The sequence below is a fragment of the Arvicola amphibius genome, chromosome 4 (genome assembly GCF_903992535.2).
Source record: "Arvicola amphibius chromosome 4, mArvAmp1.2, whole genome shotgun sequence".
Taxonomy (NCBI): domain Eukaryota; kingdom Metazoa; phylum Chordata; class Mammalia; order Rodentia; family Cricetidae; genus Arvicola; species Arvicola amphibius.
In genome coordinates, this window is record NC_052050.1 from 120,352,333 (window position 1) to 120,369,263 (window position 16,931).

Consider the following 16,931-nt stretch of genomic DNA (forward strand, 5'->3'; position numbering starts at 1 on the left):
AGCTAGGACCCTGGGCAGTGGAGGAGAGGGTGGCTGGACTGGCCTTGTCCCGTAGTCAGACTGATGACTATCTTAAATATCATCACAGAACCTTCATCCGGCGACAGATGGAGATAGAGACAGAGACCCACATTGGAGCACTGGACTGAGCTCCCAAGGTCCAGTTGAAGAGCAGAAGGAGGGAGAATATGATCAAGGAAGTCAGGACCACAAGAGATTGATCCACCCACTGAGACAGTGTGCCTGATCTAATGGGAGTTCACCAAAGACAGCTGGACTGGGAATGAATGAGCATGGGATCAAACTGGACCATCTGAATGTGGTTGACAGTTGGGGCAGACTGAGAAGCCAATGATAGTGGCACTGGGATTTGTTTCCACTGCATGTACTGGCTTTTGGGGGTCCTATTCTATTTGGATGCATACCTTCCTAGAGCCTGGATTGAGGAGGGGGGCGGGCTTGGACTTCCCAAAGGGCAGGGTACCCTGCCCTCTCTTAGGACTGGAGGGGGCTGGGGAAGGGTGAATCAGGGAGCGGCAGGGAAGTGGGAGGAGGGGAAGAAGTGGAAATTTTGATTGGTATTATTTATAAAGTAATAAAAATACTGCATCTCAACCATCCCACTCCCTCAAGCTCTCCCCAGTCCTCCTCTTCTCCTTTCTCTCTCCCCCTCTCCTCTACCCCCCACTCCACCCTACCCCCATGCTCCCAGTTTTTGCCTGGTGATCTTGTCTGCTTCCAATATCCAGAAGGATCTATATATGTTTTTCTTTGGGTTCACCTTATTATTTAGCTTCACTAGGACCTCAAACTATAGGCTCAATGTCCTTTGTTTATGGCTAGAATCCACTAAAGAGTGAGTACATACCATATTCATCTTTTGGGGTCTGGGTTATCTCACTCAGTATAGTGTTCTCTATTTCCATCCATTTTCATGCAAAATTCAAGATGTCACTGTTTTTTACCCGTGAGTAGAACTCTAACGTGTATATGTGCCACACTTTCTTTATCCATTCTTCCATTGGGGCACCTAGGTTGTTTCCAGGTTCTGGCTATTACAAATAGTGCTGCTATGAATATAGTTGAACAAATACTTTTGTAGTATGATTGGGCATCTTTTGGGTATATTTCCAAAAGTGGAATTGCTGGATCCTGAGATAGGTTGACTCCCAGTTTCCCGAGAAACCCCTTGGGCAGTAGAGGATAGGGTGCCTAAACTGGTCTTGTCCTATAGCCACACAAATGAGTATCTTGAATATCACCATAAAACCTTTGTCTGCCGATGGATGGAGAAAGAGACAGAGACCCACATTGTAGACTGGACTGAGCTACCAAGATCCAGTTGAAGAGCAGAAAGAGGAAGAAGATGAGCAAGGAAATCAGGACCACGAGGGGTTTGTCTACCCACTGAGACAGTGTGCTTGATCTAAAGGGAGCTCACTAAATCCAGCTGTACTGGGGCTGAAAAAACCTGATCAAACGAGACTTTCTGAATGTGGATGACAATGGGGGCTGACTGAGAAGCCAATGATAATGGCACTGGGATTTGATTCTACTGTATATACTGCCTTTTTGGGCTCCTAGTCTGTTTGGATTCACACCTTCCTAGGCCTGGATGGATCAGGGAGGTCCTTGGACTTCCCATAGGGCAGGGTACCCTGCCCTCTCTTAGAACTGGAGAGGGAGAGGGGAGGGGATGAGTGGGAGGGAAATGGGAGGAGGGGAGGTGGTGGAAATTTTGAATGGTATTATTTATAAATAAAAAAAATGTTTGAAAAAAACTGGAAAATATGTTCAAGCATGCTTCAGCGTCTATTGGATAGCTCCTGAAGGAAGAGGACATAAAATCCCCTAAAACAAGTTTCAAACAGTTGTGAGCCATTGTGTGTGTGTGTGCTTGGAACAAAACTCCAGTCCTCTGCAAGAACAGCAAATACTTCTAACTGCTTAGCCATCTCTGCAGCCCTTGTTCTGTATCATTCCCTCTGCTTCCTCAAAAATCCAGGCATCAGTTTTTTTCCCCAGTAGTCTTGAACACTAGGGTCATTATTGATTATTATTTTCACTAGTGCTCCCTATATGTACTAATTTCTCGGCCATATTTTCAGTCATTTTTCTATGGTGTTTTCTGCTGGTGATAGTCCACACTGATATTTTATATGGCTTATGGAGCTTTTAATTTCCAAGCCTTCTGTTTGATTATCTTCAGAATTTTTCTGAGTTTGCAGAGCATCTCATTCAAGTTGCTGAATTTCTCATCTGAGACTTGAATTGGTGTATTTACTTCAGTCATTTCAATTTTTTTTGTATTCCTGTGCTGCATTTTCATGTCAAGTTGGATTTGGAGCATTTTTTGATTTATTCTTCGCATTGAATATTTCAAATAACAGGGTATTAAAATATAGCTGTAGTGTGAAACGGCGGGCTGCGTTCCCGCCGCCCAGTCGCCGGCTAGCTTTACCCAAAATAATTACACGGAAACTGTATTCTTTTAAAACACTGCCTGGCCCATAGTTTCAGCCTCTTATTGGTTAATTCTCACATCTTCCTTTAACCCATATTTAGTAATCTGGGAAGCACCACGAGGTGTGCCTTACCGGGAGAGATCTTAACCTGCGTCCATCTCGGAGAGGAGCCACATGGAGACCCCTATGGAGACTGCCTGAAGCGTCTCTCCCTAACTCTACTTCCTTGTTCCCACAATTCTGTTCTGTCTACTCCACCTACCTAATTTTCTGTTCTTAAAGGGCCAAGGCAGTTTTCTTTATTAATTAACCAATGAAAGTAACATAGACAGATAACTCTCCTCCATCATTTCCCCTTTTTCTGTTTAAACAAAAAAGAAAGGCTTCAACTTTAACATAGCAAAATTACATATAACAAAACAGTTATCAAGCAAGTATTACAGTTACAATATTTAAATCTATTTTATCTTTTATCATAACTAAGGAAAGCTATAACTATCTATTTATTCTTCAACTCCATCAAAGACTCCAGAAGGATATAATGCTACCTAAGTAAACAAGAAATAAGTAACTTATAAAACTCTAGAAATGACAGAGACAACTCGCTGCCTGGACAGTCACCCAAAGTTCCTCTGTACCGTCGGGGCATCCATCTTCGGCCTTCAGGCCCATAGTGTCCAGCAGACTTTTTCATGAAGCAGGAAATTCCAAAGACAGTTCAGTCACTTTCTGCTGTGTCCTGCAGAACGTCTCGCAGACTCTTTCATGAATCAGGAACCCCGAAAGACCATCTCACCTTTAGGCAAGTTCAGCAGTCCTCTTTCTGTGGGTTCCTCGTGTCCAGTTTATGCAACAGTCCAGGCAAGAGCACTTTCTTGCCCAAATGGCTAACAAACTCCATAAGTAGCCTCTTCGATGCCCATCTTCCTCTCGAAGTAGATTGGTGCTGCCAGGAGCAGACGTGTCTCATGAAAAACCCTAAGTTATTAAAACATTAAATGCCATATTCTGCAGTCTTTGAAAGATATGAAGAATGTCTATCTAACTGAAATATATCTCTACATATCTAGAAAATCTAATAACATGACTACAAGCTTAACTATTATCAATGATTATCCATTAACAACCTATATTTCCTAATTATACATTACAGTTTTTAAAATGAACTACAATCACAATAGCTTAATCAAGATCAGAAATACATATACATATAACAAAATTGACCTTAAAATCTATACCAATGCAAATTCATATCTATATCATCTCCCCCTTTAAATGTAAAAGAACATTTATAAGCAATATTTGGGAAAATGGGCGCAGTTTTTTCTCTCCAAACTGCTTCCTGCTGAATGGGGGCGTTGTTATTTAGGTCTTTCATGGTATAACCTGTGTGCTAGGTTCCTCTCAGTTGGCAGTTGAGTGAAGTAATTTTTTGAAGATGTTCACAGCAACCTTTCAGGAGGGCGTGGTCTATCATACCATATTGGGATAGAAGCAATCCACAGAGTCTCGTCCTCTGTGAAAACAAAAGAAGAAACTCTTTTCCAAAGCATCATGTTCTTAGATCCAAATCCTGAAGTCATACCATTAAAATGTCCATTCTGGTCTAGACTGGCAGCCCATATAATGAAATGTCTCTCTGTACTTAGCTCCTTTACAGTCAAAAAAATCAAAGAAAACACAACAAAATACATAATCCAGACTCTCTGTGAATTTTCCATTTTTACGTGGCTTATTTTTACTCTATCACTTTACTTCTTTTAATCTATAACTATCTGTACTCTGTCTCTTTAAAGACTTTAACCTTTTTTTTTAAGGCATTAACTTTATTCTCTATATTTTCTTTTTCTCTCTTTTAAGCCTACGTGAGCCATTTAAAGGCCTTCTATGTCTGAATCTTTTCTATTGTGAATCTGTAATTTTTTACTATCCAGGAGCATTTCTTAAAAGGTTAACCACTTCTTAAAATCTTAAGTTGCGCCAGGTAGAGGTAATACCGTACCGCCTGTTTACAGCCAAGTCCAAACCTTAACTGCGCTGTTATCATGGTAATTACGATAGTTCCTGCCTGAGGTCAGCACAGTTCAGCATGGCGGAGCAGAGCCAGAGCCGCTCCTGCCTCAGTCATTTGGTGCCCCTGAGCAGCACACAGTTTCAGGCACACAGCAGTCCACATTGGAGCCACACTCAGAAGTTTAATTCTGAGACTGAGCGTGCAGCACAGAAACTCTTTTCATCCAAGTTACAGCCAAATCTGACGCGCAGAGCACCCTAGCGGTCTGAAAACACCTCTCTCTCTAGGGCGGCAGGAATCCGCAAATGCTGTCCCGCCTAAGCCTGATTCCGCCATCTGCCCAGGTGCAGGAAGGGAGCAGTGAGTCATTGGCATGGTCTCAGAGAACTTTCTTTCCGATCCCAAGCGGGCAAGGTTTTTAAGTGGATTTAGTGACCACGTTGGAGCGCCAATCTGTAGTGTGAAACGGCGGGCTGCGTTCCCGCAGCCCAGTCGCCGGCTAGCTTTACCCAAAATAATTACACGGAAACTGTATTCTTTTAAAACACTGCCTGGCCCATAGTTTCAGCCTCTTATTGGTTAATTCTCACATCTTCCTTTAACCCATATTTAGTAATCTGGGAAGCACCACGAGGTGTGCCTTACCGGGAGAGATCTTAACCTGCGTCCATCTCGGAGAGGAGCCACATGGAGACCCCTATGGAGACTGCCTGAAGCGTCTCTCCCTAACTCTACTTCCTTGTTCCCACAATTCTGTTCTGTCTACTCCACCTACCTAATTTTCTGTTCTTAAAGGGCCAAGGCAGTTTTCTTTATTAATTAACCAATGAAAGAAACATAGACAGATAACTCTCCTCCATCATATAGCTATAAAATGTGGGTGTAGATCTCTGAGTGTCTGCCTTCTAGATTCTAAAGCCTTCATAATTTGTTTGCTCATTGGCTCTTCTAGCTCAACATGACAGATCTTAACACTGGGCAAATTAGAGGTACCTACCAAGAATTTTAAAGTACAATGTCCCTCTACATCTTTCTCTCTCAATTTAGGCTGTGGTTTCTGTGTCCATGGTTGAAATACATTAGAATCTGTGTACTATCACATAATATCTATCTACAAACCTATGCAGACATGAGATCCTGAGATTCTAAGCTATTTCTGTTTTGATAAAATCTAAAATTAAGTCATCTTTGCATTTAAGTGGAAACATGGTTTAATTAAAACTTCTCAAATCTACTCCAAGATAAAAATATTAATAAAATATTTTATTGTGAAGCATAAAGGTCTATGCTAATATATTTGTTTATTTATTTTTTGAATCAAGGTTTCACTAGTAGCCCTTGTGAATCACAAAGATTCACCTGCTTTTGCCTCTTGAATATTGGGGTTAAAGTTGTTCATCTCCATCCCCAGCTATGCCAATGTTTCTAAATTCTTTCTTACATCCTTTTTAAAAATACTTAATTAGAAGCAAAAACTACTTTTAAAGGCCTGAATATTACTTGATAATATACATTTATGATAAGGAGAATTTTCAGTCTATGCATAGATATAACTTGCTTTTATCTTTCTTATATCTGTAACTTCCAATCACAGCATTCCATTAAATAAGTGGCATTTGCCAGCAATAGAATACCTAATTTATAAACATGGAGACTTTGGGAGTCAGAGTCAGCTAGATTATTTCTATTTGTGCTCCTGATTTCTGATTATGTATAGTTTGCTACAGAACATCAAGAAAGTATGGTTTTCTTCTAAGTAAAACATACATTCAGAAGACTTTATATAAAAGCTAGTTAACAGTTGCAAGATATTTTCAAGTTAAATGTATGCAGTCCTATTAAACAAGGAAGATAAATACTATGTAGCCTTCTCCCAAAGGAAATAGAAGCCTTGCTTCTTGCAGTTCTGTTTTTGTTGCTCTCCTAAAATTTTCAGAACCATTAGGAATTCATGTTGCCATCAAAACAATAATTACATTGTTTTACTTAATATTTTATAACAGATAAATAATCCTTAATAATTTTGTTGAGTTAATACTATATGTCAAACTCTCAGAAAATGTATGTTGCATAAAATTTTTAAAAAAATGGAATTGGCAGTATGATAACAGAATGACATGAATTAATATGAATTTACATGTTCTGTTGGACAGATGATGAATAGAATAATTAGTTCAATATCTATCACCCATTCTTACAGTGTCCCCACTTCACAGTGATTAACACTTTTAGAAGAAACTATATTAAAACACACAGAAAAGAATGGAAGGAAGGGAGGAAGGAAGGCAGGAAGACAATGTACGGAGTTTGTGATACAAAGCAATGAGATTCTTCCCTCTTGAACTGTTGCGAGTAAGCTTTACAACTGTGTGAAAGGTCATCATACCCATGGATCTGGATCACTACTATGACAGAATGCAAAAGGTTAATGTTAAGGATCAATGGATATTGTTGCATGCAGTTTCTTTATCCATGCTTAGAAATTTAGTAGGCCTTTGCACTATGCCTGGGTGAAAAGAATGGTGTCACCAGACAAAGAAGGCTTTGATGAGAGAAGAAATCTAAATGAACTCAATGCTGTTCAGGAGGCTCCATCTCTTGATGTTCATTATTTCTTACTAGATTCTAGGAAGGGGAAAGAAGAAATGCCACAAAGATAATACCATCGTCTTTGTCTGCTGAAGATTAAAATAAAGTTACTATACGTGATATAGTGTTATAAGACTTTGGACTCTTTAATTCTAATTTTCCAATTATTTTACTCATAGATTAGTAAAAATATCAAGAAAGTGTTGGTCTATTTATATGTGTAAAACCATATACATAATCATGTTTGTGTTAATCTGTGTCAAGAAGTCCAGGAGGCATATTTAATCATTTTAAACTTAAAATAATTTTAATAAATCAAATGAATATAGTTTTAGGTATAGCTAAATCTACTCATTTCCTAGTTTAAATAATATATTCAATTTTTTTCTTTTTTTCCTTCTCTTCTGATGTTTGTATATAGTATACACACATGTGTATACTCACACTCAAATGTATGTGGGGCACAGGCATTTGAGACCAAAGGTGACTGGATGTTGATGTTAAGAATTGTCTTCAACTCTTTCATGTTTGGAAACATGGTCTCCTAACTAAATTCAGATCTTACTTTGATTGTATCTCCCTAGGCAGTTTTCTCAGGAATTCCATATCTCTGCCTTCTGAGGCTGAAATGACAGCATTCTGACATGTTTTCTGCACACTTCTTGTGTTCAAGGGATCTGAATTCTGGCCATCTTGCTCTAACTGCCGAGTTATCTCCCCAGCCTGTATTCAACATTTATTAGCAATTCTTTTAGTGACTATGTATGGCAGAAGGTTGTCTAGAAAATCATAAAGACATTGCCCAGAAGATGACTCATCAAACTTGCTGCAGTCAGTCACATGCTTATTGTAGTAGCAAGCAAGTGGAAGAGGGCTCTATGAGATGGAGCCATATTACTATGAATCAGGTGATCAGTTTTATTTTGTGTGAGAAGTACAGTGACATTTAGCAACTTAGAAAAGCATTTGAATTCAGGCCTCATTGGTTTTACACCTTGTCTCTTTATATTTACGTATATTCTCTGCTTTCACTAATCACAACATTTATTCTAATTACATGTGATTTTAATATAGATTTAGTCATCAACACAATAAATGACACTGACATCAAATATACCAGTGTTTTTCTTAATTTGGGGCATATTGGAGTGTTTTCTGCACATATGTCCTTACATCCATAGAAGCCAGTAGAGGGTGTTGAAAACAAAGGATTTAAAGCCAGGTATGAGCAGTTGGGTATTCAGGCTCCATTCTCTGGAAGAATGGTCGGTGCCCTTAAGTGCTGAGCCATTCCTACAGTCCCTCTACTAGTTCCTCAAAAGTTTTCTTTTGGGTTTATATTATTAGAGTAATGAAATAAACTTGATTTATTTGAAATTTATCATGGGGTAAAGATTAGATATAACTAACCACCAAAGAAATGAGTAATTTAGCATGCACAATATAATTTTATCCAAAATGATGCCAGGTTTTTGGTAATGTGCAATGTAAATCACTACCTCACACTGTTTATTTTAAATATCTGCCTCTAAATTATTGTTATAACTTTGGAGCAAGAAAAATATATGCAACTACTCACTGCCTTATCTGGCAGTTTCAACAATATCACCTCTCATATGTCCTGTAATTGCAGAAAAACCTAACTCTCCCAAGTCCCAGGATGACTGGAAACTGGTACCTGGTGCTCTCTATTGATCTATGATGGGCCTACAACACTGGTTTAAGCCCTTATGTTTCTACTTTTGTCTCTAATGATGCTGCTAATTTCTCTGTATTTATCCAATTAGTCCCCCAAATTTACTAATATCTCAAGATTGAGATATTTGACCAAATAAGAGGAGAGGACAAATCTGAAGCCATTTCTGACTATTCTGAGCCCTCTTAATCTCAGCAGTAATGCTCCCCACTTCCCCCCTAGGAACCAAGGACCTAACAGATACACATGCATGCATGTTCTCCAGAAACGGGAGCAAGATAACCTTTAAGATGTTAACTCAGTTCCTAAAGAATTACCCACACACGTGTTTTGACTCAGTCCCTGGGTGAGTGAGCTCTTACCTCATCTGACCTGGCAACAGCTCTCCAGCCAGTTATTGGTAACAGCCCTCTTGAATGAGCCAATCATAATAGTCAAAGAACAACTGCCCTTGCTTCTGTGGCCTTCTCCTTTAAAAGTAGCCTGTTCCAGCTATTCCGGGTCTCTCAGCTTCCCGAATGCTGATGGACCCTGTCATGACAGAATTAATAAAATCCTCATGCTTTTGCATCAGCTGTGGTTTGAGAGCTGGTCTCTGGGGGTGACTCCTCCTCAGTCTTTGGACTCTAGGGTCCAACACCATGAAACACTTAAATGGTGTTCATGAAAAGCTGACTATATGCTTTTTGGTGGTGGCAGGGACCTTGAAATGCCATAGAGTTGAGGCAATAAACATGGCTCTGACTGGTATCTCCACCATGAGGCTAGAATCTCAGAAAGCTAAGGAATGGGTTAAATCCAGCTGTCAAAACCATGGCTTTAATCCCAGCTATATTGCTTAACAAATTAAATACTTGTGTATTCAGAAAAAGAAAGATATACAATAAAGATAGATTCAAAGGCAAAGAAAACCTCTAAATGGTTTACAGTGTTTTTCAAAATATATGTAGGCTTGGAAGACAAAGGAAAATGATAAAGTCCTTAAATAAGAAAGAGAGTATTTAGGTGTTGTAGCACAAACCTTTAATCCCAACTCTTGGGAGACAGAGGCAAACAGATTTCGGTGAGCTCAAGAAGTGATGGCACACACCTTTAATCCCAGCACTTAGCAGAAAGAGGTAGGCATGTCTGTGTGAGTTTAAGAACAGCCTGGTCTATAGAGGGAGTTCTAGGACAGCCAAAGATACAAAGAGAAGCCCTGTCTCTAAAAGCCAAAAATTAAAAATAAAAATAAAAAATAGAGGTTAAACTAAAGCCATGTAAAGATGAAAAATACACAGAGTCCTTTTTTTTTTTTCTTTTTTTGGTTTTTCGAGACAAGGTTTCTCTGCAGCTTTTTTTTATAGCCTGTTTTGGAATGAGCTCTTGAAGACCAGGCTGGCTTCGAACTCAAAGAGATCCGCCTGCCTCTGCCTCCCGAGTGCTGGGATTAAAGGCGTGCGCCACCACCGCCCGGCTACACAAAGAGTCTTGATACTGCATGTTATTATGTTCACTTTGAAGTATTTGAATGCTGAGAAAGGAGCAAAAGCTGCTAAAAGATATTTGTTTATATATGCTGCTGAATAATTAATCCAAGACAGGTATTTTTAAAATACCTTGACTTCAAATTTGAAGTAAAAATGTAGGATACTTTGGAGAAGAGGATTTGGTTTTATTTCCACAGGAAGTGAGAAGCTGTGAATTTATTCTGAGTTAAGAAAAACCAGGTTTGATCAAAGAAGAGCCTTTGAGAAATCTCTGGTAGGAGCAGATGGCCAAATATCTGAGTTCTACATCCATAACAGATTCAAGACTGCTGCCTGAGATGATCGAGCCTCATAGGAAACTCCAGTCAGGACTTGGCCATAGTCTAATTTTTTTTAGTTCCACATAAGTTTACCAGCACCCCTGATCAGCAGGAAGTATTCTGGAAAACTATGCCCACAATCCTAAAAATGGACTGTGGATATTTTCCTTTGTTTAGAATGTTGATTACAAGTTGTTATGGATAATTGTCAGGAGAAAAGCTAAAGAAAGGATATTAGATTCAGAGTTCTTGTTTTTTTTTTAAAAAAAAAGTGTGGGGGGTGGGAAGTGCTGTGTGACAGTGGTCTGTACCGTGTCAGTTATATTTTAAATAAATGCTGATTAGACAGGAGCTAGGCAGCAAGTACAGTTGGGGTGAACAGGCAGGAAGTAGAGGCGGGGCAATGAGAATTCTAGAAAGAGGGAAGTTCAGTCTGGAGTCGTGACCAAGCCTCAGAGGAAGCAAGATGTGACTGCCTCACTAAAAATGGTACCAAGCCAGGTGGCTAACTCAGACAAGAATTATGGGCTAATGTAACTTATGAGAATAGTTAATAAGAGGCGTAAACTAATCAGCCAGTCAGTTTATAATTAATGTAGACCTCTGTGTGTGTTTCTTTGGAACTGAATGACTGCAGGACTGGTTTGGACAGAAACCTCTGTCAACAGAATAGCACTTGGTCAACAAACATGTGCACAGAAATTATATATATATATATATATATATATATATATATATATATATATATATATGCATGCTATCCTCAAGTAAATAAAAGGCAAAATATTAAACAAAAAATCTAAAACTGGTTAAAAATGAAGAAAAACAAAAATAAATGTTGAAGATGCTAAAATAATTTTCATTGACACATTATGTGTGTTTGTGTGTGTGTCTGTGTGTAATCAAGTTGCAAAAAAAAGAAGGCCATGTGGGGATATTTTGCTTTTGCCTTAAAAAAATGAAGGTTGCCAGAAGAAGAGAGTGTGAGGGGAGCAACACTAGACAGACATGGAGGCAACATAGTTGTGTCATACATATTTATTCCCAGCACTGTGGAGACAGAAGCAGAGGGATGTCTGTGAGTTCAAGGCCACCAAGGTCTACAAAAATTGAATCAGTCTACAATAGAAATAGCCAAGGGGTGGTGACTCATACCTTTAATCCCAGATCTAAAGAGGTGGAGATGAAATGCTATGACTGGGCTGAGAGAGGAATGTAGGAAGACAGGAGTTCAGGTTCATTCTGAGGTGTCCTAGATACAGCATTCAGTCTGAGGATTCCTGAAGACAGGATCTTGTCCACTTTGGACTGATGATTTGATGGAGATAAAAGGTCTCTCTAGTGACTGGCTTTTTTATTTCACTGATGTTTCACCATTCTCTCCAATATCTGGCTCTGAGTTTTTATTAAAAAGACCAAGTAGAGTCCGTGCTACAAAATAAACCAAATCAGGTGATTAAAATGTGTGTCTGTGAGTGCATGTGTGTGTGTGTGTGTGTGTGTGTGTGTGTGTGTGTGTGTTTGTAAATGAGTCAATAAAGATAGAGGATAATAAAAAAGGACCGAGAAATCATAGATAATCTGCCTCATTAGGGAGATTACAGGCATCGTGGAATCTACCCTTAGATGCAATCCCTTGAGAGGATTGGACTCAAGGTCAGATTGATCTAACAATCAAATCCTGGAATGAAAACCAGAGGTATAAATATAAAAAAAATTAGAGAATCTCAGAAAGCAAGTGAAAGGGAGTGAGATTTACTGAAACATAAACAGGGGAAGAAAAGAATCCTGTGTTCACACACACACACACACACACACACACACACAGAGAGAGAGAGAGAGAGAGAGAGAGAGAGAGAGAGAGATTAAAATCAAAGTGTAAAATAATCAGAGGATAACCTTGGAAAGAAACAACCAACGACCCAAATAGGAAAATCCAAATGAAACTGTGTGGTGTGCCTATTCGTGGAAGCACCTGTTTAAACCTTAATGTACAGCTGGTTTGTAGAAAGAGAAGAGAGAGGGAGGAGATGGCCACAAGGTGATGGAGCTATGACCACCAAGCCCACCAAGGAAAAGCGCTTGACTTAATGAGGTTCAGATCAGAAGCCTTGCTAGACCCATTAACCATAACTTGTTCATGCTGTGTGAGTAGGTGCAATGCCCTACTCATGGACACTATGCTTAACTTTACCACAGGTGAGCTCAGCTCGTTATCCCAGGAGGAATCAGAAGGACTTAAAGGGGCTCCCAGGTGGAAGGGATCACCCATAAGGGAGGCAGTGTTCTTGTACCAAGTCTGTGGACTTGGCATATATTGGAAGCAGAGGAAGGCATGAGAGCTAGGGAGTGGGCATGGCTATCAGACCTGAAAGTCAGAAAGGGCGGGGCCATCTGAAGCAGCCTAGGCATTTGATTGGATCGTGGTGAGGAGGTGTGGCACAGCTACTACTTAAATGCAAGGGCAAGCAGAGGTCAAAAGAAGGCCAGCTTACATGCAGGCGAGCACAGATACACTGTCCTCTGACCCAGAGAGGCCAGCGAAGGCCCCAGACAGAGGGGTAGCCCAGTCAAACCTGCTGCTCTTGGGATCCCCCATGGGGTCCTCAGCAGTGGAGATGGAGTTTGCCCACCACCTGGAAACCCTGCTTAAGCTCCAGGAGCGCCTGTGCAGAGAGACAGAGCCCGAGAAACTCTACAAAACCCTGAAGGAACTCTCTTCTCAGCCCATCCTGTGTGACACCCTGGAGAAGATTGGCTTCAGGCAGACCATCAAGTGCTTGAGGAAAGAGCAGCTCCTGGTCCCCTTTGCCAAGGAATTTGCAACCCGGTGGTCAAGAAGGTCCCAGTTTGGGCCTCAGCCTGAGCCCGACACACAGAACTTTGCCATTCAGGTGGACCTCATGACAGAACCACCCAAAAATTCTCCAGAAGACGAGTCCCATAAGCCCAGGTCTAAGGAAGACAGAGAAAATGGGAGACAAGTCTCGGAGGTTTACAGTAGCAGTAAACACTCAAGTTCGGACCTAAGCCAGAGCCCAAACTCGACCCTAAGCTCGAGGCTGAGCCTAAGCAAACACACAAGCCCTGATCAAAGGACAACTTGCAGCCCAAGGCTGGAGCCAAGAGGAAGCAAAAGGCCCAGCACATCTTGTGGGGAACCAGAGCTAGCTGCACAGAGCCAGGAGCAGGTAGCAAAGCGTCCCCGCGGAAGTGTAGAGGAGTTCAGGCAGCTCCAAGAGGAGAAGCTCCTCTCCAGCAAGTCAGATGCTGGACCAGCAAAGCAGTGCCTTTCTCCTCTGCAGAGAAAGAGCCCAGGACATTGGATTCTGAAAGATCACTCTACTGAGTCTTGCTCCAACTATGACAGCTCTCCTTCCTCTGCTCTGCCCCTGCTGCAGCCTCCATGCAAAGGGAGAAGGGAATGTACCTGGACAGATGAAGCCCAGAGCCCTGCAGCAAAGGCGCCTCTAGACAAGTCTCACAGCAGCATGGAGCTAAATTGCCTTGAAGTGAGTGTGAGTCCCCTTCCAGAAGTGGCCTCCAGTTGCGAAGATGGCTCCCTCCTGGATGGCCTGGAGCAATATTATTTGCACACTGACCAAGAAGAACCAACTTGGGCAAGCAGGGTCAACTTCAGAACGCCAGTGTATTCGGGTCGCGCACCATCCAGGCTCCTCCAGAAATCCAAGCAAAGGCACCTTGCTGAGCCCTCTTGGCCCTTGAAAACTCAGAGCCAACCAGCTGGGGACAAAGCTGAACCCCGGCAGCAAGAAGAGACATCCCTGCCTCAGACTCATACTACCAAGGCAAATCCCACCCAGACTGAGACCCAGACACACCTCCAGCTGGAAAAGTCCCACGAGCTCAAGTTGCAAGCCCTGAAAGACCGCATCAAAAGCACACAAGCCAAGAAGCCACAAAGCCACCAAACCAAGATGCTCACCTTTGACGCCAATAATACCAACCCAGGACAGCAGACAGACTCTGGACAAGGAGGGGAGACCTCCTCTGACAATAACAGCCTCCCTGAAGACTCGGCCCCTAGCCACTTGCAGAAAGCTCCCCGCCTGCCTGCAAGAGGCAGCACCAAGACCCAGGCAAAGAAACGGACCCCTCTCATGGCCAAGGCCCTCAGGGATTACAAGAAGTACTCTAGCAGGTGAACCTAGGATGCTCTCTCTCTCTACTGGAATTCCTCACAGTCACTGTGCTGCAGTGACTGAGAGTGACTCCTATTCTGAGGCACCGGAAATTTTCTAATTTTCTACCATTTACTCCCGGGATCCGTGCTCGAGCCATGGCAGCCCTCTTTCAAGACCCTGGACAGGCTTCCCTGCCTGTTCACTAAACCCACTTGTGATATTTGAGCACCAAAGAGTGCATAGACCTCACAGGCAAAAATACATGGGTTCCCAGGGGAAACACTCGTCTTTGGAATTTCTGTCCACTCAAACTCTTTCTATGGAGTCAAGTGGTGAGGACCTGGCCTGCAAAAACAAAGATTACCTAAACCTCAGGCCTTTACCTCCATCTTCCATTGTGATTTGGTTGCAGACTGACAAACTGAACCTCCTGAATAACACCTGCAGGGACTTCACAACCAATATGGATTTATGTTGATTCCAGCCCCACCTCAACCAACACAAGAGTGGCTGGTCCCTTCTGACAACTGTCTAATTCTTTGCCTGACACACTTGTCAGTGAACTTTCTTATATTGGACATGACTTCTTTTCTTCTGTTTGGACACTTGAGCATTTCCCCACTATTGATGTCAAATTCCTCTCTGTATGCTAAAATATGTTTTATTGACATTGATTAATAAAGAAGCTGGCTTGGCCTATGGCAGTGCAGAAAATAGCCAAGCAGGAAATCTGAACAGAGATAGAGAAGAGGTGGAGTCAGAGAGACTCCATGTAACTCCCAAAGGTGTAAGGCTCCTGAACCTTACCTGTGGACCATTGTCTCCTGGTGTCACACAGATTAATAAAGATGAATTATTTAAAATATAAGAATGCTGTGTGTGTTAGCATATGTGTTTATTTAAGTACATAAAGAACGAAGGGTAGTTTAAAATGGTCAAAGAGATCTTAGACATTCTATCTCATTAGGAAAAGAGAATAGGAGTTGTGAAAACCTCCCTAATAATCAATCTCTTGAGAGTTCCTGTATTCAGTTTCACAGAATCGAAGCAAGCAAAACCTGGAGAGAAAAGTAGAGGTGTGTGTACTAGCTGATTAAATTTGTTTGAGAATTCCAGAAAGAAAGTGAGGTGGAGAAGCATGTGTTTTAAATTCTCTTGCTTTAATAAATGAAGGTTGTCTGAAGATCAGAGTGTGGAGATGGCCACACTAAATAGTCACAAAAAACAGGCAGTAGTAACACACATTTATTCCCAGTACTATGGAGAAACAGAGGCAGATTGATGGCTTTGAATTCAAGGTCACCATGGCCTACATAAGATCGAATCAGTCTAAAAGATAAACAGACAGGTGTGTGGTAGCTCACCATTTAATCCCAGCACTCTGGATAACAGAGGCAGGAGGATGTCTCTGTGTACAAGGTCACCATGGCCTATACAAGATTGAATTAGTCTAAAAGAGAAACAGCCAGGGCGTGCTGGCTCACACCTTTAATCCCAGCATTAAGGAGTGGAAATGAGAAAAGATGATTGGGCTTAGAGAGGAATATAAGACAGGAGGAGACAGAAGCTCAGGTTCAGCCTGAGGTTTCCTACAGACAGCAATCAGTCTAAGGATTCCTGAAGAGAGGATTTTGATTATTTTGGCCTGAGGATTTGTTAGACGTAAAAGGTCTCTCTAGTGACTGCCTACTTTATTTTTCTGACTTTTCAGTATTCACCCTAATATGTGACTCTGAGTTTTTATTAAGAAGACCAAACAGAATTCATGCTACAAAATATACAGAGTCAGGGAAGAAAAGGATAGTCTCTCTCTCTCTTTCTTTCTCTCTCTCTCTCTCTCTCTCTCTCTCTCTCTCTCTCTCTCTCTCTCTCTCTCTCTCTCTGTGTGTGTGTGTATTTTTTCTACGTTTTTGTTAATGAGTCAATAAAGAAAGGAAGACAATAAAAAAGCCAAGACATTCCAGTAAGGCCAACTTTTGAGTTGAAGATTCCAGTCATTGTGGAATTCACCCTTATATCCAACTCCTTAATCAAACCTGGATTCAAGATTACATTGTTTCAGAAATCTAAGCCTAGAAAGACAGCCAGAGGTCTGGGTACCAGCTCATAAAATACTTCAGAGAATCAGTGGTGGTGCACGCCTCTAATCCCAGCATTCAGAGGCAGAGGCAGGCAGATCTCTGAGTTCGAGGCCAGCATGGTCTAAAAGAGCTAGTTCCAGGACAGGCTCCAA

The 16,931-nt window shown here is 41.3% G+C and overlaps 1 protein-coding gene across 1 annotated transcript; it reads left to right on the forward strand.

The window, feature by feature from the left end:
• The first annotated feature begins 13,009 nt into the window (after positions 1-13,009).
• Positions 13,010-14,719, forward strand: LOC119811603 (elongin-A3 member D-like). Its single transcript, XM_038325504.2, has one exon. It carries the CDS (start codon positions 13,010-13,012, stop codon positions 14,717-14,719), a length of 1,710 nt encoding a protein of 569 aa, XP_038181432.2.
• The last annotated feature ends 2,212 nt before the right edge of the window (positions 14,720-16,931 follow it).